This window comes from Phytophthora parasitica (genome assembly GCF_000247585.1).
Source record: "Phytophthora parasitica INRA-310 unplaced genomic scaffold supercont2.16, whole genome shotgun sequence".
Lineage (NCBI taxonomy): Eukaryota > Oomycota > Peronosporomycetes > Peronosporales > Peronosporaceae > Phytophthora > Phytophthora nicotianae.
This window is the reverse complement of record NW_008649002.1, coordinates 304,342-327,697: the sequence shown is the minus strand read 5'-3', so window position 1 is coordinate 327,697 and position 23,356 is coordinate 304,342. Positions and strand designations below refer to the sequence as shown.

The 23,356-nt window shown below is 50.3% G+C and overlaps 9 protein-coding genes across 9 annotated transcripts; 6 read left to right on the top strand and 3 right to left on the bottom strand.

Moving 5' to 3' along the window:
- Nucleotides 1–60: 60 nt before the first annotated feature.
- On the top strand, nucleotides 61–2,091 carry PPTG_08769 (AGC protein kinase). The gene is made up of 6 exons (XM_008903492.1): nucleotides 61–522; nucleotides 593–870; nucleotides 939–1,023; nucleotides 1,086–1,122; nucleotides 1,197–1,351; nucleotides 1,420–2,091. Exons 1-6 carry the CDS (start codon nucleotides 148–150, stop codon nucleotides 1,879–1,881), a joined length of 1,392 nt encoding a protein of 463 aa, XP_008901740.1. The 5' UTR covers nucleotides 61–147; the 3' UTR covers nucleotides 1,882–2,091.
- A 472-nt stretch (nucleotides 2,092–2,563) lies between these two features.
- On the top strand, nucleotides 2,564–8,993 carry PPTG_08768 (hypothetical protein). The gene has a single exon (XM_008903491.1). It carries the CDS (start codon nucleotides 3,011–3,013, stop codon nucleotides 8,918–8,920), a length of 5,910 nt encoding a protein of 1,969 aa, XP_008901739.1. The 5' UTR covers nucleotides 2,564–3,010; the 3' UTR covers nucleotides 8,921–8,993.
- Nucleotides 8,994–9,154: 161 nt separating this feature from the next.
- On the top strand, nucleotides 9,155–10,920 carry PPTG_08767 (hypothetical protein; the record flags this gene model as incomplete). Its single annotated transcript, XM_008903490.1, has 1 exon — nucleotides 9,155–10,920. The coding sequence occupies one exon, from the start codon at nucleotides 9,155–9,157 to the stop codon at nucleotides 10,790–10,792; it is 1,638 nt and encodes a 545-aa protein (XP_008901738.1). The 3' UTR covers nucleotides 10,793–10,920.
- Nucleotides 10,921–11,533: 613 nt separating this feature from the next.
- On the top strand, nucleotides 11,534–13,690 carry PPTG_08766 (CMGC/MAPK protein kinase). The gene has a single exon (XM_008903489.1). The coding sequence runs from the start codon at nucleotides 11,606–11,608 to the stop codon at nucleotides 13,595–13,597; it is 1,992 nt and encodes a 663-aa protein (XP_008901737.1). The 5' UTR covers nucleotides 11,534–11,605; the 3' UTR covers nucleotides 13,598–13,690.
- A 105-nt stretch (nucleotides 13,691–13,795) lies between these two features.
- Nucleotides 13,796–17,584, top strand: PPTG_08765 (hypothetical protein; the record flags this gene model as incomplete). Its single annotated transcript, XM_008903488.1, has 1 exon — nucleotides 13,796–17,584. One exon carries the CDS (start codon nucleotides 13,796–13,798, stop codon nucleotides 17,582–17,584), a length of 3,789 nt encoding a protein of 1,262 aa, XP_008901736.1.
- Nucleotides 17,585–17,599: 15 nt separating this feature from the next.
- On the bottom strand, nucleotides 17,600–18,332 carry PPTG_08764 (hypothetical protein). Its single transcript, XM_008903487.1, has one exon. The coding sequence runs from the start codon at nucleotides 18,285–18,287 to the stop codon at nucleotides 17,667–17,669; it is 621 nt and encodes a 206-aa protein (XP_008901735.1). The 5' UTR covers nucleotides 18,288–18,332; the 3' UTR covers nucleotides 17,600–17,666.
- A 7-nt stretch (nucleotides 18,333–18,339) lies between these two features.
- On the bottom strand, nucleotides 18,340–20,449 carry PPTG_08763 (tRNA(Ile)-lysidine synthetase). Its single transcript, XM_008903486.1, has one exon. The coding sequence runs from the start codon at nucleotides 20,429–20,431 to the stop codon at nucleotides 18,419–18,421; it is 2,013 nt and encodes a 670-aa protein (XP_008901734.1). The 5' UTR covers nucleotides 20,432–20,449; the 3' UTR covers nucleotides 18,340–18,418.
- A 423-nt stretch (nucleotides 20,450–20,872) lies between these two features.
- Nucleotides 20,873–21,679, bottom strand: PPTG_08762 (hypothetical protein; the record flags this gene model as incomplete). Its single annotated transcript, XM_008903485.1, has 2 exons — nucleotides 20,873–21,079; nucleotides 21,563–21,679. 2 exons carry the CDS (start codon nucleotides 21,677–21,679, stop codon nucleotides 20,873–20,875), a joined length of 324 nt encoding a protein of 107 aa, XP_008901733.1.
- A 1,119-nt stretch (nucleotides 21,680–22,798) lies between these two features.
- On the top strand, nucleotides 22,799–23,310 carry PPTG_08761 (prefoldin, alpha subunit; the record flags this gene model as incomplete). The annotated part of the gene is made up of 2 exons (XM_008903484.1): nucleotides 22,799–23,148; nucleotides 23,217–23,310. 2 exons carry the CDS (start codon nucleotides 22,799–22,801, stop codon nucleotides 23,308–23,310), a joined length of 444 nt encoding a protein of 147 aa, XP_008901732.1.
- Between the last annotated feature and the right edge of the window lie 46 nt (nucleotides 23,311–23,356).

The window sequence follows — 23,356 nt, the reverse complement described above, 5'->3', positions numbered from 1 at the left end:
TGTCCGGTAGGTTCTGTCCCTTTCGCTGGTCAAATCGCCTATCCATCAATCTATTAATACCTTTTAGCTCGGACACAAGTGTCGACTAGCGTCAGCAGAGGTACACTGTGCATTGCTGCACTGGTCACTGGCGTTCCTCCCTTCGCGATGCCGTCGACCCTCACGAAGGCCGAGACCGAGGACTTTGCGGCGGCTAGAGCTCCGCCACAGGCTCCGCAAGTGGTGGACAAAGCGCCGTCCACGCCGCGCAATGGATCGAAGCGTGACAAGCTCCGACGCTTTACCTTCAAGCGACTCAGTCGCAAACACGAGGCGATAGCGGAGAACGAGAACGAAGACACAGTCGCTCCGGCTTCACCCGCTTCTTCTGACAGTACCAGCAGTTTAAGCACCGACACGAGCGGCTCGAAGCGCCCGGTGGGACCTCAAGACTTCGATCTACTATGTGTCATTGGCCAAGGAGCATTCGGTAAAGTGATTCAAGTGCGACACCAGCCAACGGACGAGATCCTGGCCATGAAAGTAAGTGCAAGAAAGAGAACTGTGTCGATTTAGTGGTTATGCTGATGATCTATTGTGCTATTTGTGACAGATTGTGTCCAACAAGTACATTGTGCAGCACAACTCGGTGTCGTATCTGCAAGCGGAGAGGGACATTATGACCAAGATCAACCACCCGTTCCTCATTAGTCTGAGATATGCGTTCCAGACCAAGTCGAATGTGTATTTGGTTATGCCGTTTGTGGCGGGTGGAGAGCTGTTCCATCACCTGCACAAGGAGGGACTGCTGCTCGAAAGCTCGGCCAAGTTCTACGCTGCTGAAATGGTGCTTGCACTGGAGCACCTGCACTCCAAGGGCATCATTCATCGGCACGATTGTATTCTTTATCTTTAGTGATGAACTCATTAGTGACATCTTTTTTTTTCTCGCTGTACAGAGACTTGAAGCCTGAAAACGTGTTACTTGGGGCTGATGGACACATCCGTCTAACGGACTTCGGTCTCGCCAAAGAAATGGCTGATGTGAGTAGGAGCTGCGTCATCGGAGCTCTCGCTGTTCTTATGAATACCATGCGATGTTGTAGGAGGACGACTCGACGAGTACCATGTGTGGCACCAACGGTGCGTTCATGCAAGTATACTACAGATTTGTGCTATTGGTCACTTACGTATCCCGGACTTTTCTGCTGTATCAGAGTACATGCCGCCTGAGATGATCCGTCGGAAGGCTTATAACCAGGCTGTGGACTGGTGGGCGCTAGGCGCCCTTATCTACGAAATGGTCACTGGTTATCCCCCGTTCAGACACAAAAACCGCAAGAAACTCCACCACAAAATCCTCAACGAAAAGGTACGAATAATTCATTATACAGCTCTCAAATGACTTGTCTTACTGACATCACCGACTATTTTTTATAGCTGCCTCTGCCAAAGTGGCTTGGTTCTGATACTCACTCCATCCTCAAACAGCTACTGGAGAGAAATGTGGACAAACGTTTAGGCTCCGGCAAGTCGACGATGTTCCAGGTGAAAGGCGTGCAGGCCATCAAGAAGCACGCCTTCTTCAAGGGCATCGACTGGGGTCTACTGGAGGAGAAGAAGGTGCAGCCGCCGATCTTGCCCAATGTTCTCAGCAACACAGATACCACGTACTTCTCCGAGGAGTTTACGACGCAGGACGTGGGACGTCGCAGTCGCATCGACAGTTCCGGTGCTAGTGGCGACTCGAAGAAGCTCTTCGCACGCTTCTCGTGGGTCGCTGATGACGCTCCCAGTTTTGCGGATATCGTTCGTGCAGGTGGTGCGAAGGAAGAACCGGTTGAAACGGTGGCTGATGGTGTCGCGAAAGTTGCAATTGCTGAGGATCCCAACGCCCCCTAAAGGGCGAGCGCACTGGTCAGGTAGTTTTCATTTTCCTTTTAGATTGCATTGTTCCCCCTGTCTAGTGCGCGTCGTATCTTGCGTGTTTAATCTTCAACTATTACCGCGAATGCAACATCGGTTGAATTGGAAACAATGTTGTTGATATGTTTTTAAAGATGCTTTTGATCTGAGGCCAGGCGTTGACAACTTTCACCAAATCTTGGCCATACAAGCATTGGGTAGATTTGCTTAGCTTTGAATCCTTCTGAGGATCCAGTAGGCAGTCGGCCGAATGGGTCAATCGCCTTTATACGGAGCAGTCTTCATCAATGTTCATTCACCGGATACCACCGACAAAAAAATGAATCGTTTTACATTTTTTCCTCCTGCTCATGACTCCACAGAGATGGAAAACATTTTCCAATAAAAATCAATCAGTATCGTTTTACATTTTGGAAAATGTAAAACGATACTGATTGATTTTTATTGTCGGTGGAGTGAATAAACTGTTTCGATGGGAAATCCAGCACGTCGTCGACTTGGCACTTGCATGAATGACGGTAGAATCGCGGATACACTGGCCACGCTCTAGCACGGATCAAGTCATCCGCGACGCGAATGAACAGCTCTCTAGAGAAGAGAGAGCGTCCGTAATACATGTACATGTACCTTTGCGCTGCTTTCGCTTATGTCGCAGCCTACGACTCGCACTGCGAGTCTGCAGCCGACAAGACAGCGTTGGAGCCATGTTAAAATCCAGTCCGGCATAGATCATTCGAAGACCCTCGGTTTGGATGCAACCTTGAAGGTCGAAATGCTTATAACAAGGAGACCAACACAGTAGACATCTTCACTACAGTACCAAGCCCAGGTACTTGCATATTCATGCATTGCCATGCAGGCTGCGGGGCCAAAGTCTCTTCACTTTGGCAACTCGGTCTTCACTCTGGTACCACATTGCATAATTTCGAGATTCTCCCATCCTCACCCTGTCTCTTTCTCCAGAAGGCATCCGAACTTCGTCAGATAATTCATATAAACCACACTAACCACGATTTTCGTAACATATCTGTTATGACATCTTAGTGCTCACTACTTCGACCGGTCATACCCAATTTCGCTAGGTAGAGCGCAAGTCACTCCGTCGATGGACAAGACGCGGTCGTCGTCCCAGACCGCCATGTTGGGCGGCAAGGAGATGGTATCTTCTTCCTCTCCGCCGCTGGCCGAGCGCCGCACCACGTGGCTGTTCATCCGCACTCTACTATGGAAGAACTGGACACTTAAGCGACGCCATCCCGTCGCCACCTTTATGGAGATCGCCCTACCCTGCATCTTCATCTTAATTATGGGGTTACTCAAGACTTTAGTGGATGGCGTAAGCGTACCCGAAGGATGGAGTGATGACGAGAGCGTCACTGGCGACGACACCTTGGGCACGTCTTACAACCTGTTCCAGACGTCGGGCACTACCTTATCCGGTATCCCCGCCGTTCTACCCAAGTTTACGATGCACGAGACGTCACTGTGGGGAATTCTGTTGTATATGGGTAGTCTGTCCATATCAGAAGGCATGAAAATGGACGAACTATCGTCCGCAGACCTAGAAAACTGTACGACTGGAGTAACTACAAGAGGTTTGGTGGACATCGACCCAACGTCCGAATATGCTGTACCCACGTCGTGTAGGGGCAAAGTAGCACCCTACAAGATCGCTATTGCCCCGGATAACACGTTTACGCGGGACTATTTCATGCAAACTATGGAGTTATGGTACCCACGAATTAACCTACGAAATACCTCTACATCGGCGGTATTTCCGTCTTTTATGGAGAGTGTCAAGTTCTTTGACACGGAAGAAGCAATGGAGGACTATGTGAGTGGCCAAGACTACGCTTCAAGTTTGGAAAACCCTCATATCTACGGAGGTATCGTGTTTGATTCCTACCCAGATGACGATAATATCGGGTCTTTCCAAGATATCGAGTACACTGTGAGGTTAAATTCGACACTTGGACGACGAGGAGCCATTGGATTAGTCCCCCGAACAGGAGGAGATCCGCCGCAGATTTCGCCATTCCAAAAATCTATCAGCATGGATTATTACACGAGATATTCCATCACGGGCTTCATGACGCTGCAGACATTAGTGACCAGATTCGTGTCGTGTATGCCTCAATGGGACGCTTCTACTAGGACAACGAATGGAGAGTGTCAAAGACCACAGACGACAGCAGAGGTATCAACAGAACTAGACGACGCGCTGCTGTCGTCGTTGGATAATGATGTGATTATCTCCACTGCTGTCCAGAATATCGCTGGGTCGGACGCTACATTCTCAAGTCTAAAGGATTTTTTCCCGAATGAAACAGTAGAAGCATTGCTGAAGCCACTGCGACAGGCTCCACAGCCGTATCTTGGCGCGTCGGTGGCGCCATTCCCCATTGAAGCGTACATCAGCTCTCCATTCTATGACCAAGTGTCGGACGTGTTCGCTATCGTGTTCATTTTGTCATACTTGTACTCGATTTCTCGGATTCTGGTGGTTCTTATCCAAGAGAAGGAGCTGCGTCTGCGTGAGTATATGAAGATCCTGGGTGTAAAGGAGAAAGCTATCGTCGTGTCCTGGTACATCACGTACATCCTGATCCTGTTCTTCGGGTCGATACTACAAGCTCTCATGGGTATGGCTGGACTCTTCTCGAACAGTTCAGTGGTGTTGATCTTCCTCTTCTTCTTCCTCTTCAGTCTCAGTGTCCTGGCTTACGGCTTCATGATCAGCACCATCTTCAGTAAAGCTCGTGTTGGAGCGTTCGTCGGAATGGTGGTCTTCTTCCTCATGTACTTCGTATCAGCAGCGTTCACAACAGAAACGGCTGAGAACCAGAAGACAGCGGGGTGTATCCTCTCTCCAGTCGCACTGTCACTTGGTGTTACGGTGCTGTCGAACTTGGAGGCTACAGGAACAGGCGTCAACTTCTCCAATGCGAGTGTACTAAGCGACAACTTCCGCTTCAGCCGATCGCTGCTAATGTTCGCTATCGACACGGTGTTGTATACACTACTGGGACTCTACTTCGAGAAGGTTATCCCCAAGGAACACGGTACCACATTGAAGTGGTATTTCCCGGTGTCTCCTTCGTATTGGAGGAGTCGCCGTAAAGCGCGTGAGGCTTTAAAGGACTCCGACCCGGGAGAGGCCTTGCTGGACAGTGTTTCCGTCGATGTGAACCACAACTTCGAGCCAGTGAACGCAGAACTCCGCGAACAGGAACGTCAGGGTGAAGTGTTGGCAGTACAGCGATTACGTAAGGTGTTCCCAGTCCCTGGTGGTGAAAAAGTGGCAGTGCAGGGCCTTAATCTGACCATGTACAAGAACCAGATCACCTGTTTGTTAGGACATAATGGTGCTGGTAAGACGACGCTTATCTCGATGCTTACTGGTATGATTGCACCATCGAGTGGAGACGCTACGTTCCGCGGCATGTCGATCACCGAAGATATGGACGAGATTCGCGAGTCTTTGGGTCTTTGTTTCCAACACGATGTACTCTTTGAAGAGCTAACTGTTGAAGAACATCTGCTCTTCTTTGGACGGATCAAGGGCTACACGAAGACCGAGCTGGACGCTGTGATCACCCGACAGATCCGTGAAGTTGGGTTAACCGAGAAGCGCCACGTAAAGTCGACGGAGTTATCTGGTGGTATGAAGCGAAAGCTGTCTGTTGCTGTCTCTCTACTGGGTGACAGCTCGTTGGTGTTCCTGGACGAACCCACGTCCGGTATGGACCCATACAGTCGTCGTAGCACGTGGGAGATCCTGCTGAACAACCGCAATGATCGAGTCATGGTATTGACGACACATTTCATGGACGAAGCGGATATTCTCGGTGATCGTATTGCCATTATGGCTGAAGGAGAGCTGCGTTGTTGCGGCTCGTCGCTGTTCTTAAAGAACCGCTTTGGAGCAGGCTACAACTTGACTTTAGTGAAGGACGACGCCACCTGCAAGGACAGCGCAGTGATCGATTTTGTGACGTCACGAGTGCCCGCTGCGCAATTGCTGAGTAACGTTGGTAGTGAGATTGCGTTTCAACTGCCACTTGCGAGCTCGTCGAAGTTCGCGTCGATGTTTGCGGATATGGACGACAACCTGCAGAAGCTTGGGTTGCTATCTTATGGTGTATCTGTGACCACACTAGAGGAAGTGTTCATTAAGGTGGCGGAGGCAGATGATCACGGTAACCAGCATACGCTTGGGAACCGTGGCAGGTCAGAAACACCCGTGCAAAGCCCCACGGCTTCAAGTGATTCGGGTGCTCTTCCTGAACAGACTGGATCGTTCTTCATGACTCATTTACGAGCTCTCGTTCTCAAGCGGTTCCGATATGCCAAGCGTGACAAGAAGATGATCTTTTACAGCCTTGCACTCCCGGTTTTCTTGCTGCTGGTTGGTTTGGGTTTGCTTCAAGGCACCAGCTTCACGAAGAACGATCCGAATCTGGCGTTAACTACGGACAAGTTTGACTATGGAACTGAGACCCCAACGCCGTACTTCTGTCAACCCGGTACAACAGATGACCAGTGGTGCAGCACTGCGATGGGAAGTTCGTACTTTACCGACGTATCCACTGAAGCTTTGGCGTTGTCTGAACCAGCGTACGACTCCAGTTCGCCCACAGTCTTTCGTGTGACGTACACGAACCCTGCAGTCAACACTACTGGTGCCACTGGATACGGGTTACGTCTGGGTCAGGAGATTTACAAGCGTGGTTACGGTGTCGATACCAGTACAGTTGAAGGCCAATACGGCGCGTACTTGGTGCACGGAGACAGCATCCAGAACTTGTTCGGCTACAACATGTTTATCAACACTACGTCCACCCACAGTGCTATTATTTTCAAGGCGTTAATGGACCAGACGATCTACCGGTTCTTCGCATCCAACTCGAGTTCCGATGGCTCGAACGTCAACCTGGTTGTTAACAATCACCCGCTCCCTTTGACTGCTGATACGAAGGCTTTGTTCGGGTCTTTCCTGGCATTTACAGCGTGCTTGTTCATCTGCATCGCCTTCACGTATTACCCGGCGTCTATCGTGACGTTCCTGGTGAAGGAGAAACAGTCGAGCCACAACTCGAAGCACCAGCAATTGGTATCGGGTGTATCACTTGGAGCGTTCTGGCTGTCCAACTTTATCTGGGACTTCCTGCTGTATTTGATTCCGTGTGCTGCTGCCATCATCATGATCAAGGGCTTCAACATCGACTCGATGACGGGCAGCTCGGCTTGCAACAGCTGCACGTCCGAGACGTTCCCGGCCGTCATCGTCCTGTTCATTTTATTCGGATTGGCGATCTGTCCGTTCACGTACTGCCTGTCATATCTGTTCAAGGAGCACGCGTCGTCTCAAACGTACACAATCATGATCAACTTCATCATCGGCGTGGTGCTCATGGTCGTGGCGTTTATTCTGGATGTGATCGAGTCAACGGAAGATATCAACGCAGTGTTGGTCTTCTTCTGGCGCTTGTCTCCTCTGTTTAATCTCGGCTATGGCCTGTTGAATCTGGTGCTAAACGAGCTCACTACGATCCGAGAGAGTGACGAGACCAAGACGAGTCCGTTCAGTACTGACCTTATGGGTTGGGAGATGATCTACCTGTTCGTTACGGCCATTCTGTATGGCTTCCTGGCTGTGGGTATTGACTACGCTATGACTTTTCCCAAGGTGAAAGACTGGATGAGTGGCCGTGATAACGTTGAAGACGAGCCGTACGAGGAAGACGAGGACGTTGTGAAGGAGGCGCAGCGTGTAGCTAACGGAGAGGCAGACAACGACATCGTCAAGTTATCGAACCTTCGTAAAGTGTATCAAGGCGGCAAGGTCGCGGTTCGTAACTTGTCGTTCGGTTTAAAGCGCGGTGAATGTTTCGGTTTCCTGGGTATTAACGGCGCTGGCAAGACGACGACGATGAAGATGCTCACTGGCGATGAACTCCCCACCCACGGTACTGCTACACTCGGCGGCTTTGACATCTTAACGCAACAGATCGAAGTTCGACGCCAGATTGGCTACTGCCCTCAGTTTGATGCTCTCTTTGAGCTACTGACAGTACGTGAACATCTGGAGCTGTTCGCATCGATCAAGGGCGTTCCAAGCTCTCAACTGAACACAGTCGTAGAGGACAAGATCAAGCAGTTGAATCTTGGAGACTTTGAGAACAAACTGGCTGGTAGTCTGAGTGGCGGTAACAAGCGCAAGTTGTCGGTGGCTATCGCTATGATCGGCAACCCGCAGATCATCTTCCTGGACGAGCCGTCGACGGGTATGGACCCGGTTTCTCGTCGCTTTATGTGGGACGTCATCGCGGATATCTCGACTCGTGGCAAGAACTCGACGATTGTGCTTACAACGCACAGTATGGAGGAGTCGGAGGCGCTGTGTTCACGTGTCGGTATCATGGTGGGCGGTCGTCTGCGTTGCTTGGGTAGTGTGCAGCACTTGAAGTCTCGGTTTGGCGACGGTCTGGTCTTCGACGTCAAGCTGGCTAATCCGTCCCAAGAAGAGCTGGATGAACTGGTGCAGCGACACTTTGGAGGAGCTGAAGAGATCGTCACTCGTGAGGATTTAGAAGACAAGTGCAGGTCGTTTGGAGATGAAGAACTGGCCCAGCGAGTGGTGGCTTCGCACCCGACAGGATACGGTCTCGCTGCTGTACTGGAACGCGATGGATACATTCGCGCAGAGGCGTTCTTGTCCTGGTGTCTGGAGGAAACGCGGTTCGATGCATTGTTCCACTTTCTGAGCTACTCGTTCAGCCACGGTGGCGTGTCGGTGATGGAGCGTCAGAACGATTTCTGCCGCTTTAAGTTGCGTGGCTCGAATGATGAGTTGCGGCTGTCGAAGGTGTTTGCTCTTGTGGAAGAGATTAAGGAAAAGATGCACATCCGAGAGTACAGCGTCTCGCAAACGTCACTGGAGCAGATCTTCAACTACTTTGCGTCTCAACAAGCCGAGGAACAGGGCGTGGCTCGTGGCTTTCAAGAAGCTTAACTTCATTTTTCTATCCGACAATGAGTAAAGAAAAATAAATGTTGGATATTTTTTTTAGTTTGTACGTTACCACGTTAACGGATCTCTTGAAACTCCTTGGAGGAGTTACAGATACCTGAGCATTGGTTAGGCACAGGCATTGATTGATCGCATGCCAACAGTGTTGATAGGGGTCGCGTTGCGCTCACTCGATAAAAATCTGGATCTTCGTCACTTGATCAACTTGCTTCGAGCATGCCGGCGTCTGAGTGTGGAACTCGGATTCGAGATAGTCGCTTCCTCAGCAATGTGTACATCCGAGGACTGGGGGCGTTTATGCTCTTCTGTGGCGTGTGTTCACTCTCGCAGCAGTACGCGTTCGTGAGCGATGGAGGCCTCAGCGAAAGATACAATCTCCGTAGTGCAACCATGCAGAAAGCGTTCTCCTTGGCAGCTCAGAACACGCCTGATGTTGATCCAAAGGAGTCGTGGTCGCTGAAAGCTTCCGCCTCGACGGACAACACTTCGACCTCAGTAGAACCACAACCAACAACACAACTACCCATCTCTACGACGGTAGCGCCTACAACAGCTCCTACTGAGAAACCTACGGCGAAGCCTACCGAGAAACCAACGCCGAAGCCTACCGAGAAGCCAACGGAAAAACCTACTGAGAAACCAAAGCGTGTTGCCGAGCCTCGTCAAGTCATCAAGAAAGGATCGAAAGGCATTCTCTTGTGCTTGCACGACGGTATCTTGGAGCTCGGTATTTCTCTAATCCGTGAGTTACGGTGTCTTGGCAATAAAGAGCCCATCGAGGTGCACCATTGTCATGATCTCACGAGACCTTCCGTCGATCTTCTCTTCGGTCTCGATGACAACATTCAAGTCATCGATTTGTGCGAGCGGTATGTCAACAAGAAGATTTTATCGGACGAACTGGCCAAGAGCTTCCAGAGTTACTGGATCAAACCACTGGCCGTGCACTTCACCAGCTTCGAAGAGCTCATTTTCCTGGATGCTGACGCGATTCTGCTAAAAGATCCCGCAGTGTTGCGTAATAACGAAGGGTACAAGAAAAACGGCACGCTCTTCTTCTACGACCGGGTGATCAACAACAACCAGTATCTTAACAAGAAGACGGACAAAGGTCCGATCTACCTGCACCAGTGGCTTAAGAGCTTCGACTACAAGCGCTTCGGACTCGCATATGCTGATCCGTCACCTGCTTTCAAGAAGTCCTTTGCGTACCGCGGTAAGACAGCGCACGAGCAGGACTCGTCCATGCTATTGATCAACAAACGAAACGCTGAGAAGGCCATGAGCGTTTTGTGGTTTCTAATCACCGAGCACCGCTTCATCTACGAGTTCTCTTGGGGTGATAAGGAGGCGTTTTGGCTGTCGTACGAGCTCTCGCATACGCCGTACTTCTTCTCACCATGGGGTGCCAGTGTCGTGTCAGATATTTCCAACAAGGACATGGAGCGCCATCCGGACACGCTCTGCGGTAGCTTGGCGCACTTTGATCCGACATTGAACGCCAGCGCGCCGGCCGAGCTGCTGTATGTGAACGGCCGGTCGCTCGTGGATCCCGTGCCGTTCCGCCTGCACAAACTGAAGCTGTTGCAACCGAATCTCGTGTTTAACATGATGCCGACCCATGTGACTCCACGTCAAGCACGACGTGAACCTTCGGGTAAGGGCGAGTGGCCTGAGTGTTTGACCGGAATGGGCTCCACGCCTGTGCCACGGCAATTACTGCCGAATCTTTGGAGACGACGCCAGCACTTCCAGGCCATCTCTATGGGCTTCATTGAGCCTTTGCTGGAGTGTAATAACCCAGGTGATCGCCTCCCAGAGATTCCAGAGGCCTCGAAAAAGGCGAAGAAGTAGAACATAGCAAATAGCATTTTGTACTGTTATAGTTGCAGTTTGCGTGATGGGCAAGTGAAACCAAGCAGAAAAAAACTTTAGAAATGACACGGATTGAGTCATTTGAAGTTTCTAAATTTTACAATGAGCTGACAGCGAGGACACGATTCTTGCCAGACGAATGCAGACGAAAATCTTCGGTGCAGTCTCCGCTGTCGATAGTCTTGTTGCGTTGTTGTTGAAGTGCTCGCTGCGTCGGACTTGGTGGCGGAATACGTAGGTTCAGCGAGTTACAGTCGCTGGCTCGATGGCATATGGGAGCTTCAGTATGAGTGAGCTAATTCGGAGCTAACTCGTCGAGTTACTCGAAGCGTTTCCTCTGAAACAAAGTCGATTAGTATAATAGTGGTGCTGGCACCACCGAGCTTGTCACTGCATTGTAATGCCACGGCATCTTCACTCAAAACTGAGCACCACGGCGATGCCTCTCCGCAGCCACAACTCGCAAGCAGAAGGTTCGAACTCACCAGCCTAATATTTAATCCCCAGATCGCACAGCCGGAAACGACGTAACATCTCCATTACCACAAAACCTTCATAATCTCATCCTATTCAACAAACATTATTTTGCAATTCTATCAGATATCAAAATCAACATATTAAGAAGTTACATTGACAACAAAATCGTTTGCAAAGCACATTATCAAATAACATAGGAGTTAGAAAACAGAAATATCATCTATCACATTCTCAAAACCATTGCTGCCACCTCATTCCACAGTCGGCAGTCGGCAAGAAACCGCCCAGTGTTCGCCCTCCTTCTTACCGCCCATAATGAGCTCGCAGGACGGCGCCGGCCGCGCATCCGAGGACAAGAATGGCGATGGTGTGTACGTGACCAAGAATCGCTCGCTCTTCTCCATGTGGCTACACGGCAAGGCGATTCCGAGCCGTTCTGGTCCGGCCGTAGTATTCCGCTCGGCCGACGTGATTCAGGAAGGGTATTTGCTGAAACAGGGTCTGCGACTCAAAATGTGGTCGCGCCGCTACTTCATATTGCGACTCGAAGAGCGGCACATGACTCTGGGGTATTATACCAGCAAGGACTCTCTAACTTTATGCTCCGAGACGCCCATCGGACCGGGACACTTGTTGGGACACGTCAACACGGCCAAATACCCGCGTCGTATCGAACTGCGCTGCGGCACGAAGGTCATGACACTCGAGGCAGAGGACCAGAAATCCTACGAGGCCTGGAAGAATGCCCTCCAAGAAGCGATACGCTGGAACCACGCCATGGTGCCGACAAAAGATGGCAGTTTTGTTACCTACGGGAAGCAAGCGACCGAGGATTTAAAACAGGAGGAACGCAGTCGTGCCGAGGCGGCCAAGAAGCTGCGCGAGAAGCAGCGAGCCGACGAGGCAGCCGCAGCCGCCAACGCCGCTAATAAACCCAAGTACCTGCCAGCCACACGCCCCGGGACGCAATGCTTTATGACGTCCAATACAAGATTTGAGATTCCCTCTCATTTCGAATATGTCAAAACGATCGGCTCCGGCGCCTACGGAGTGGTAATCTCCGCTACGAACACCAAAACAGGCACCACCGTGGCCATTAAGAACATCCAGCGCGCGTTTGACGACCTCACCGATGCTAAACGCATTGTACGCGAGATTAAACTCATGCGCCACTTGAACCACAAGTGCGTTCTGGGCGTAGAGGACATTTTCGAGCCTGTGGCGCTCTCCAAGTTCGAAGACGTGTACATTGTGTCCCAGTTGATGGCTACAGATCTACACCGCGTCATCTACTCGAGACACGCGCTCTCGGACGAACACATCGCCTTCTTCATGTACCAGATGCTCTGTGCGATGAAGTACGTGCACTCGGCCAATGTGATCCACAGAGACCTGAAGCCTTCGAACGTACTGGTAAACGCCAATTGCGAGCTGAAAATCTGCGATTTCGGCCTGGCCAGGGGCGTTTTCCCCGAAGAGGAGCTGGAATTGACAGAATACGTAGTCACGAGATGGTACCGTGCACCGGAGATTATGCTGGGGTGTATGAAATACACTCGTGAGGTGGATGTCTGGTCCATGGGCTGTATCTTCGCTGAGATGATGTCACGTAAGCCACTTTTCCCCGGACAGGACTATATCGATCAGCTGCACTTGATCATGAACGCTCTGGGGGCTCCAAATGACCAGGATCTGTACTTCTTGACCAACGCTCGTGCTCGTAAGTTCATGAACGCGGAGTTCCAGAAGCGCGGACCCAACCCGACGAAGCCTCTGGCTCATATGTTCACAGACTCGCCTCCAGATGCACTGGACTTGTTGCAGAAGATGCTGGTGATTGACCCGAACAAGCGAATTAGCGTGGACGAGGCTCTGGCTCACCCGTATTTGGCTTCGATTCGCAATGTGGAGGACGAGACCATCGCCACTTCAAGCTTCGATTTCGACTTTGAGAACGAGAAATTGACCAAACTAGTGCTGCAGAGACTGATCTGGGACGAAATGAGGCATTTCCACCCTGAAGTGGGTGAGGAGACAGCGACAGAGGGAGATGACAGCAGTGTTGCTACCACACAGGCGTCTATTACACCCGTGACGCCTGTGACTCCCGCTACGGCAGAGCAGGACACAGAGACTACAAGTGACAGTTCGGACATTGCTGTGAAGGTGTCAACGCCGGCTGCAGAGGAAGCCAAGCCAGAGGACGAAGACGGGAGCTCCAATAGTGACAAAATCGATAGGACAGGCAAACTCACAGACGCTCAGACACGACAAGAGGCTGGCGAACCAGCTCGGGAAGTCGCATAGGTGCAGAGCGTTGGGAACTCCGTCGATGTTGGCCGTGCATATCGCTATCACAAATATGACAATAGACTGCAAAATTTGACTTTAATAGCGCCAGTAGTTGTGTATTGTATCATCGCAAGCTATTTGCGCAGCCATGGGATCTTGCAGTGATGGCAGTCAAGAATGGCATCACTTTAGTATATTTTCACATTCATCGCTATGTCCAACCAGCTTGAAGATGATCTGCACCGCGTGTTGCGCCTTGCAAGAGCAGAAGCTCGAGCTAGTAAACAAAAGAAAAATATTAATTACAAGAAACCTCGTCAAGTTGAACAGCGACATCGACATGACCAGTATCTGACCGGATCAAAAGAACGTCAAACTCTATTAACTGCCAAGATGCAGGGACTTGCAGCAGTCTATGGACTCGATTCCAGCTCTCGCCACCTTGGAAATTGTAGCAGCAAGTCCGTCTTGTATCACAATAAGGAGACTCTAGAAGATGATCAAGTTTTGCAACAGCGTTTAGATGCTCGTCGAACTCTATATAAACGACATTTTTCGGGTGTTATGACCGACTCCAGTGGACGAAAGAGAGATATAGAGAATGTTCTTGAAGCTGCAGCACGTGAAGCTCGGTCTTCTCGGTCAAAAGGTGTTGGTATTGGAGCTGCTCTACTCACCGAGTCTCAAACTATTTACTCAGCTGGTGCTATCGAGAACGGAGCGCTTGTGCTTTGTGCTGAACATGCTGCAGTCATGAAAATGCTCACGTCTTATGCAAATTCAAGTCCTATCATAGTAGCGATGGCAATTTGTAGCGAACAGCGTGACTTACTGCCATTCCCTTGTGGTAGCTGCCGAGAGCTTCTAGCAGATTGCGGAGACTTTCCCGTGTACCTTGTGAACGCTTTAGGTGAGACCGAAGAGACCAGAAGTTCGGCGTTATTCCCGCGAGCAAGACACTCTGAATTTACGCAAATACTCACGAAATCAGTGAGTAAACGATCTCCAGTTCGAACTCCAACACCATCAGATCAAACCCCTGTCGAAGTGAAAGACTGGACAACAGATCACGTTCTTAAGTGGCTTGAACATGATGTTGAGTTGCCTCAATATCGAGAGGTTTTTGAGCGAAATAACATTGACGGATGTACGTTGGTGTTGCTGGAAGGAAGCGATTTACAACTTTTACTTGGGATTACTCACCCACTGCATCGTTCCAAGTTGCTAACATACCTAGATCGACTACGAGATCGAGAGCTTCTCGCTCGCGGTCTTGACTTCACGCAGCTTGAAGACTATCTAGCTGTACTTGATATCGACCGAGTGAGCGCTGTAGCTCAGCTCAAGACGACATTCGACCGTCTGGACGCCGACAAAGATGGATTTCTCGACTTTAATCAAGTAAAACAAGCTCTTTCACGTCTACGGTGTACAATTCCCACAGCAAACAAAGACGGTGTAGTGGAGGCTTCACCACAGGAGGTAGAGCGTTTATTATACAGCGAAGAATTGTTCGGAAAAGAGGCTTCCAGTACAGGTAAAGTCTCATTCCCGGCGTTCACTCGAGCCTTCTCCAAGTTGGCTACGCAACCAGCAGATACGTCGACAGTGACTCAAGGATCGTTTGCAGTGCACGCCTTTGGTCCAAGACTCCCAGTACTGGACCTCAAAAACCTACGGGAATGTTTCGAGCAACAAGTTCAAGGGAACTCTCTCGATGAAGCAGGTTTAGTTCGACTACTGATAGAACTTGGACAGAGCGATACTCAGAGCAAAGAGCTTGCGTGTCGATGGCTGGACGCACAGGATGATATTGAGGAATCCGGTGATACTATGAGCTTTGCGCAGTTAGTTGCACGATACGCTCAACTCGTGGACTCCAATGAGACTAGCGGCGTCTCGAGACTCCAGCAGCTCTTTACGTCTTATGAACCAGTTCATTCCACACGCCTGAAGCCTCGAACTGTAGTGCAACGTGCGCTATCAACGCTCTTTCCAGCTGTTCCAAGCGATGAAGTTAACGTTTGGTGTGCAAGTTTCTGGCCAGCAAAAGTATCGAGAGCGAATGCGGATACAAAGCCGAAGATTACTACTCTTGCGTTCCCTGAATTCACGTTAGCTTGCTTGGAATTTGCAGCAGAAGTCTACGCTCGTGAACAAGAAGCCGCTTCTATCAAGCGATCGCTTCGTAATGACGCTCTGGTACATCGGAGTCGAGTGGTCCACTTGCATAGCTCTGGACACGTGAGAATGTGTCCTCAACCTCCTGACGAGTTGAAATCGGACAAGAAGGACAGAAAGGCAGTTCCTAAACTCAAAGAAGACAGTAAATCTGACGAAGATGAAGGGAAATGTGCTGAACGAGAAGGAAAAGCTCAAGACAGCGACGACGAAAAGTCCCAGAGACGTAGTAGACGTGAACAGCAAGTGAACGAAGCGTTTGATCGGTTCGTAAGGCGACACAGTACACAAGTTCGTAGCTCCAGCGACGATGGTAAACAAAACAGCGAGGATGAAGACGAGAGTTGTATGTTAAATGCAGTTGAAGCAGCTCAAGCAGCGTTGGAACTTGGCGCAGTTTTGTCTCGAGAGCAAGTGTTGCGTTATCTTGAACGCGAAGGTCTGGGTAGAATCCGTCGTCGAGACATCTCTCGAACGGCATTCCATCGACTCATGAAGCGACTCGATGCCAACCAGAGTTATCCTCGAGATCTTCTCCTTGATATCAATGACAGGACTCAAAAACGAGAAGTCTTTGTACGAACTGCCAGTAAGAGTCCTCGTCATCGTGCATACAAGAACATGCCGGACTACGACGAGTTCTTAAGAAGAAAACTTGCTGAATCTAATGGCTCTCAATGGAAAAAGGAAGTTGACGAACTTCGACGTAAACAACAACGCCGAGAAGAGCGTCGGACAAGCAAAAAGCTCAAAAAGCGCAGCTCTCGTCACAGAAAACATGACAGCGACGGTAAACACGATAGTGACAGCGACTCCACAGCCTCAGAACGCCGTCAAAGTCGTTCAAAACACAAGAGAAAAAGCCATCATCACCGGCCAAGTTCATCCGATACTTCTACTGCGACAGAAACATCTTCTAACGAGAGTACTCGATCATCTCACCGTCCGACTCGAAGAGGTTTTGAACCAGGAGCTCGAGTTGCAAGTATGGTGCATGGCAGAGGCACGATTGAACGCATTTATCGCGACTACTTCGTGGCTGATGTACATTTTGACAGTGGGCGTCACTTACGCAACGTCGAGTTCAGTGGCTTGCGTTTGCTTGACCCCGAGGACGAACTACACAGCGAGACCACCAAGGGGTTGAACATGGGTACACTCGTCACGATCGCGCATAAAGGCACCAAAACTCGACGACAGGGGAAAATAATCCTGTGTCGTACTGATGGAACGTTCGACGTCTTAGTGAACGAGTTCGGGTTAGCTCAAACACTGAAGCGTATGCCACGTAGCGCATTAACTCTTGCCAACGTAAAGCCCAGGATTTATCGTGACGGAGATCGAGTTATGGTCCGACAGCGTACTGAATATCTAAGAGGCAAAGTCTGCAATTGTCGAACTGAAGGCACGTACGACGTCAAGCTCATTCGGTCTCCTCAGAAGATTCTCGAGCGCTTGGCACCTGAACTGCTCGCTCCTGATAATGATGAAGATGGCTACACTGACGATGAAATTGAGGTTGATAAAGCTCCTAAATCTAAGCCGAAGAAAGACTCGGACGACGAATTTGAACCAGAATTCAGTCGAGGTGATCGCGTGGAAGCTCGTTTCGGTGGTAAAGAAACCTACTATCCAGGTACTATCGAGCGTGTGCATCCTAATGGATGCTGTGATATCTCATACGATGACGGAGACGAGGAAGAGCGCGTGAAGCCATCTTTAATCCGTGCTCTTCTTAAGAAAACGGGACCTCGTAAACCCACACCTGCAAGGAAAACCTCGGACGATGGATATGAGTCCGATCTCTTCGAAAGCGATTAAAACAGTATAGCAACATAGCTTGAAAAAAAATATCTATTGAAGATGGCTACATCCTGTTTCATTCGTGAAGATGGCTACTTCCTTAGATGACGGCACGGTACGTGACGTAGCGTCCAGCAGTCTCCGAAGGTCGAATGATCTTGACCACCTGGCCACGAGTCATGCCGTAGTAGCGCGCAATGGGGTCCGTCACCTGCATACGCGGCAGCTGCGAGTCACGGATACGGTACCGCTTAAGCAGTGCCGCCTTCTCGTCACGACCGAGTACACGGTGCACAGGTACGAGCGTGTGCTCGGTGATGTCCACAAGCAGTTCAGTCTCTTTAAAGTGCTCGATCTTGTAGCGTGGAGCCATCTCGTTAAGTGCCTGGCGGGCGAAAGGGGTGATACCTTCCTGTACCACGAGGATGGCTTTGGTCACGTTCTCGTCCTTCATGCGGTTGCAGTAGTTGCGGATGGGCTTGACACCCACTTTGGTGTCTTCGGGGAAAAACACAAACAAATTGTCGCTCGGGTCGTCGATCTTCTCCACGAGAATCGTCATCATCTCGCGTGTCGGGTTGTCTCCGAACTGCGTCTGGAAAGCCTCGGGCGTCATCACCAGCTCGTTCTCGCTGACGATGTAGCCGCGGTTGTGCAGCATCTTGACCGTCGTCTTACGTACGCGGTACAGGCGGGAGGCTTCAGGGGTCAGCTCCGACATGGCGAGAAGGTAGACAAGAAGGTGGGTAGCTCCTTACGCAGTATTGGCAAAATGGAGTTGGGCCAGTCAAAAGGACGTGTACCATAATAATGGTACGCTAGTTTTGATTGGTAGAAAATCATGTTCTCACTTTAGTGACAGGTCTGTTGAGAGTACGTCAACTGGACATGTACCCATTCTGAAGTGGCTTCATCAAAAGCACCGATGGAAGACACGATGGGCATATTGTCCGTGATGACTTTTTCGATGGCGCGCAGTACGTGGAAGCGTGAGTCGCAGTCGATCACCAACTGCGGAGCATTGGGGAACACGTAGGACAGTCCATTGTCATGGACGAGATCCCACACAGTCAATGGCTTGCAGTCTCGAAGCTCTTGAACTGTAGCATGGTCGCCATCCAACAGCTCCGTTTGCACCTTCCAAGGACCAAATTCGTACGTCTCACCAGCAATTATAGGGAACTGAGACCCGACGTATGGTTTACGAGGGAAGAACTGGTCGCGGAAGATGATAAGCTGCTTGTCCTTGGTCAAAAATGACCGGTTACCCTTTTTGAGCGTAGCCCATGACCCCACCTCGGCATCCTTGTTCTTGTGCTTGGCCTTACCCACAGGTCCAGCGTGTAGCCGTTCCAGTTTCTGGATCAACTCGTGCAGTGGCTTCTCGCGTACCATACTGTTGCCCATGATGGAGTGGCATACCTGACGGAATACCTCTTTCCATACAAAGAACGGCTGGTCTTTGAGTAGGCCACAGTCCACCCACACAGCCACTTCGCTCTGTCCGACAGACTTCATGATAGGAGAAAGAACTCGTGAGTCCACGAGCTCAGCACATTGCGTAGATTCAGCACCAAGAGCAGAGAGATTGTTTAGAAATCCGTCTCCATACAAGTCCCTGAGCAGCGGTACCAAATGGTTACGTAACTTGCCTCGTGTGCTCCACTTCGGTGTCGTATCCTTGAAATATGGTACGCCGTACCGATGTGCGAACTCGAAGATGACGTCCTTATCGAAGTCTAATAGCGGACGCCAGATACGCACCCCGTTCACGATGCTGCTGGCCTGCATTCCGTTGAGGTTGAGCAGACTCAGACCCTTCATCATATTCGAGACGACGTTCTCCTGCACGTCGCCCCGGTGGTGGCCGAAGCACATACCGGGGATATTATACTTCTCCATGACCTCTGCATACGTAGAGTATCGTATCTCTCTCGAAATCTTCTCGTAGTCGTCACGTCGCGTCGTAGCGCGCTTCACCTCGTCGATTCTACGGACATGGAAAACGATTCCAAACCGCTCACACCAGCGTTGTACATAGTCGCACTCGGCTCCACTCTCGGGTCGGTTTCCATAGTCCAGATGCACTGCTACAATCGTAAAGCCTCCGTGTTTCTCCTTCAACTTGTGCATCAAATACGCCACCACCATCGAGTCGACTCCGCCTGACAATGATACAGCCATATGAGAGTACTCAGCAGCTTTCATCTGCGTTAAATACTCGTCCATCACACGATACAGGCGATTCCTGGGCATGTCACTTTCATCTGTCTCCATAAAGGCGCGTTCCAGGATATCATCGTCAGAAATATCCGTCGTATCGGTCTCAGAACTCCCTCGCAGATGTTGAAGTCTTCCGGTGGTGGTACGTCGGAACTTCTCTAATAAATCTCCATGCTGTTCCTGTAATTGGCGCCGTGCTTCAATAGCTGCCAGTACGTTATTGAGTCGTTCGGGTGTCGGTGAGTGACGTAGTGGCATCAATGCGAATACGAAGCGCGGTACAGCAAGTGTCTCGTGCCAACGGTTAGGGAGCAAACTCTGCTCTACAATTGTCAGGGCGTGAACGTCATTGCGCTTTCGCTGCTCTGCATTGGCTGTAATACTGAGATCTCTATACACATGACGAGAGAATTGATCTAACACCAATATCAGCGCCACACAAGTGTCGGGGCTCTCGTCACACCAGTTCTCGAGCTCTCCAGCCTCTGCACGCGCCAATAACGGGCCAAATCGCGCTGCAACTTCGACGTCAGTGGCCTTCTGCCTATCTGATCCATCGGAGGGAAACCACTTGCTGCGGTACGTCTCCGTTTGGTCGCCGTCGAACCAGAAGCTCAGCACTTCCTGCGCCTCGTGCATCATATTGATGTGGACGAGTTTTGACCAGTGCTTGGGCTCTGATTTCAAAGTGATGATTGGTCAATAAGATTTAATTTGGACGAATGGCAAAGAAGTGGTACAAGTTGAAGATGTGTACCAATTATCAAGAGGATAAGAAGAGGCTTCAAGTACTTTTCGTAGTAGTCGCTGGGAACTTCCGTTTGGTTAAGAGGCTCGTCGTCAAGGCGCTTAGCTAGAGCACGCTAGATGTCGCCGTCGTACCCGCCGATGGTCGAGTTTAACTCGAAGTCGCTGCAATCCCAAGCGTTCGTGAGCAACACACAGTTCTTGCGGACAACTAGCAAGAGACGAACAATCTGGTCGCGTACAAGCTGCACTTGGGCTGGTGAAGATAATTGCTTTGGCGGAAGTCCCCTAGCGATTTGGTAGTGAGCCATGCACCTCAAAACGCGCATAAATTGCTTAGAACTTGCTTCTCCGCGAAGACTGGAAGCGTCTCAATGCCACGAACGAAAGCTTCAAGCAGCATGAGCTCAGAGTGCGCAGCAGACCGTGTGTCATGGGATCATGCAGTCGTTGCTGCAACTCCTCGCTTGCATCGATGCAGCCGGTAGCAGAAGAGAACGGGAAGAGCGAACACGAAACGCCTCGAGTACGAGGTCGAAGTTGCTGAAGTCTTCCGAAACTTGAACCTTGCAGCGCACTTTGACATCGCAGTAACTTTACGCGTTGTTCAAGAAATTCACAGACTTGACGTTTGTAGGTAGTGATGCAAGAACCTTAAGAAAATAATGAGCGTGTTGTTGGACCAGCACATCCGACGTTCCTTCGAATGTATTGGCCTCCGCAATCTCAGCGAACAAGTGGCCACGGTTACTGGAGTGGAGGATCCATGTCCAGCACAGAGTCACTGACAAGTCTCAACACCGCTGACTACCTTACCAGAGATCCAGGCTTTGAATCTCGACGACACCGCATGCAACTTTGCCAATTTTATAGCATAACTAGCGTTCCCGTTCGTGATGTTCGCGAGTGCTGCGTCATGCGTACTCAGCACAGTTGATCCAGGATATTGAAAATTGTGAAGCGTACGCGATTGCAATCAGTGTACAGCGTTCTATTGGTTCCAGAAGTCAAGCACTTGGAACTCACCCTGTTGACTCGGTTTGCGTCCTTGAATGCGCGCAGTGCTAAAGCGAGCGGTGATCGTCGACGCCGTAGCAAGACGCTCTCAAGCGCCTTGACCAGCGATGCGCGTACTTGAACCATTGTTAAATATACCAGTGTATCGTTCTTACGCTTGACGAACGTCATGCAGAACTCTAGTGTATGTTCTCACGTGGCGTGCAGACGCTGTGGAAGGAACACTCGCCGATGTCAATGGCGTTAAACCCAAAATTGGTCCAATACCTCGATCCCAGGCATGGGTGTGTGGTTATCAAGAAAGCGAACTTGCACTATGAACGACTGTATGCCAACATCTTTCCTTCCACGAACAGTCAAGTGATTACTGTTTTGCCGAAATCCCCGGGCCACCACTTGCGGCATGCCAACGTTGGTTAGTTAATGATAAACTCTTTGAGCTGCCTTGTCATACGTAGTTATGGTCTCGAAACCTTGCACATTGGAACCGTGGCCCAATTCCATCTGCGCGTAGATACCGAAGGACGATGCAAGGTGAGTGGTACTCGTCCACCCAAAGCATTCAGCTAGACGGTTTGCTCTTCGTTGGTATAGTTGTCATCCTGCAGCAGCTTGACGTAGTGGAAGGCCTTGTTTAGTCCAAATTCGTAGCGTTCCGAGAGGCTCCTGTAGATTATGTCGCGGTATCGGGAGCTGTTCGATCACTTTGATCAGTTCTTTGCGTCGGTCGTTGGCTGCCTTTCCGCATCGCAGCATGCTAGTGAGCACTGGTAGGTCGCCACCAGCACGTTCCTTCTTGAGCTGCAGTGGGGCCAGGTCTTGAGCTCCATGGTCATCTTGATAGCAGGGATGATGGTTTGAGTGGAGCTTGAGCACAGCGGAGGAAAATGTGGAATGAGAGAGTAAAACTGTCTTCGGCAGCAGCTCGGAAGTTATTGCTACCTTGGACCTATCGCTCAAGGTTCATCTCGTTGACAATGACTTCGTCGGACGCGTACTCCTAAACTCGACAACGGGCCATTTCACTTCAGCCTTGAGCATCACATTTGATGAGGCCAGGATCTAGCCTAGATAAAGTGGACTCCTTCTACTCGAGTGGTGAAGATGAAGATAATCTTGCTTTTACCAAAGCACTTGACTTCAACTTCTCGCTAAAGTTGCGTTTCTCCTTATGTTTCTTATCTACAACTTAACTCCAGTTGCCTCTTTCCATACTCAGCACCAGTCACTTTTCAAACCGTGTCAATGTCGTCCACATCCGAGTCCGCCGCCGCGCTGCAGCGCTACACCGCCTTCGTAGAGGAGGTTCTACGCCCGCAACTTAAGCAGACACTTGCGCACCGCGACGCGCTGGCCCAGGAAGTGCAGGAGTATCAGGAGCTGCGTGAGTTGTTGCAAGAACTGGCCCAGAATGCCAATAATCCGGACAAATCGACAGTACACACGCTACTGGACGTGGGCGAGCGCTTCCACGTGCGCACTAAGGTGCCGGACACGTCGCTTATCACAGTGGATATCGGACTTAATTTCCACGTCGAAATGACGGTCCCTGAAGCCCAGAAATTCGTGCAAAACCACCTCATCCATTTGACAGAGTACGATAAAACAGCTTTACCGCTTGAGGCTTCTTTTAACGTCAACATTTACGTCATGACAATTGCAGGAAGAGAAACGAGTGGCAGGAGAAGGCTCGGGAGGTATCAGATCACGTGAATCTCGTCATTTCGAGCATCCAGCAGCTCGCGGCCTTACAATAAATCAACTGGCAGTGAAATACGAATATTTTTACGCTTGTAGAACTGA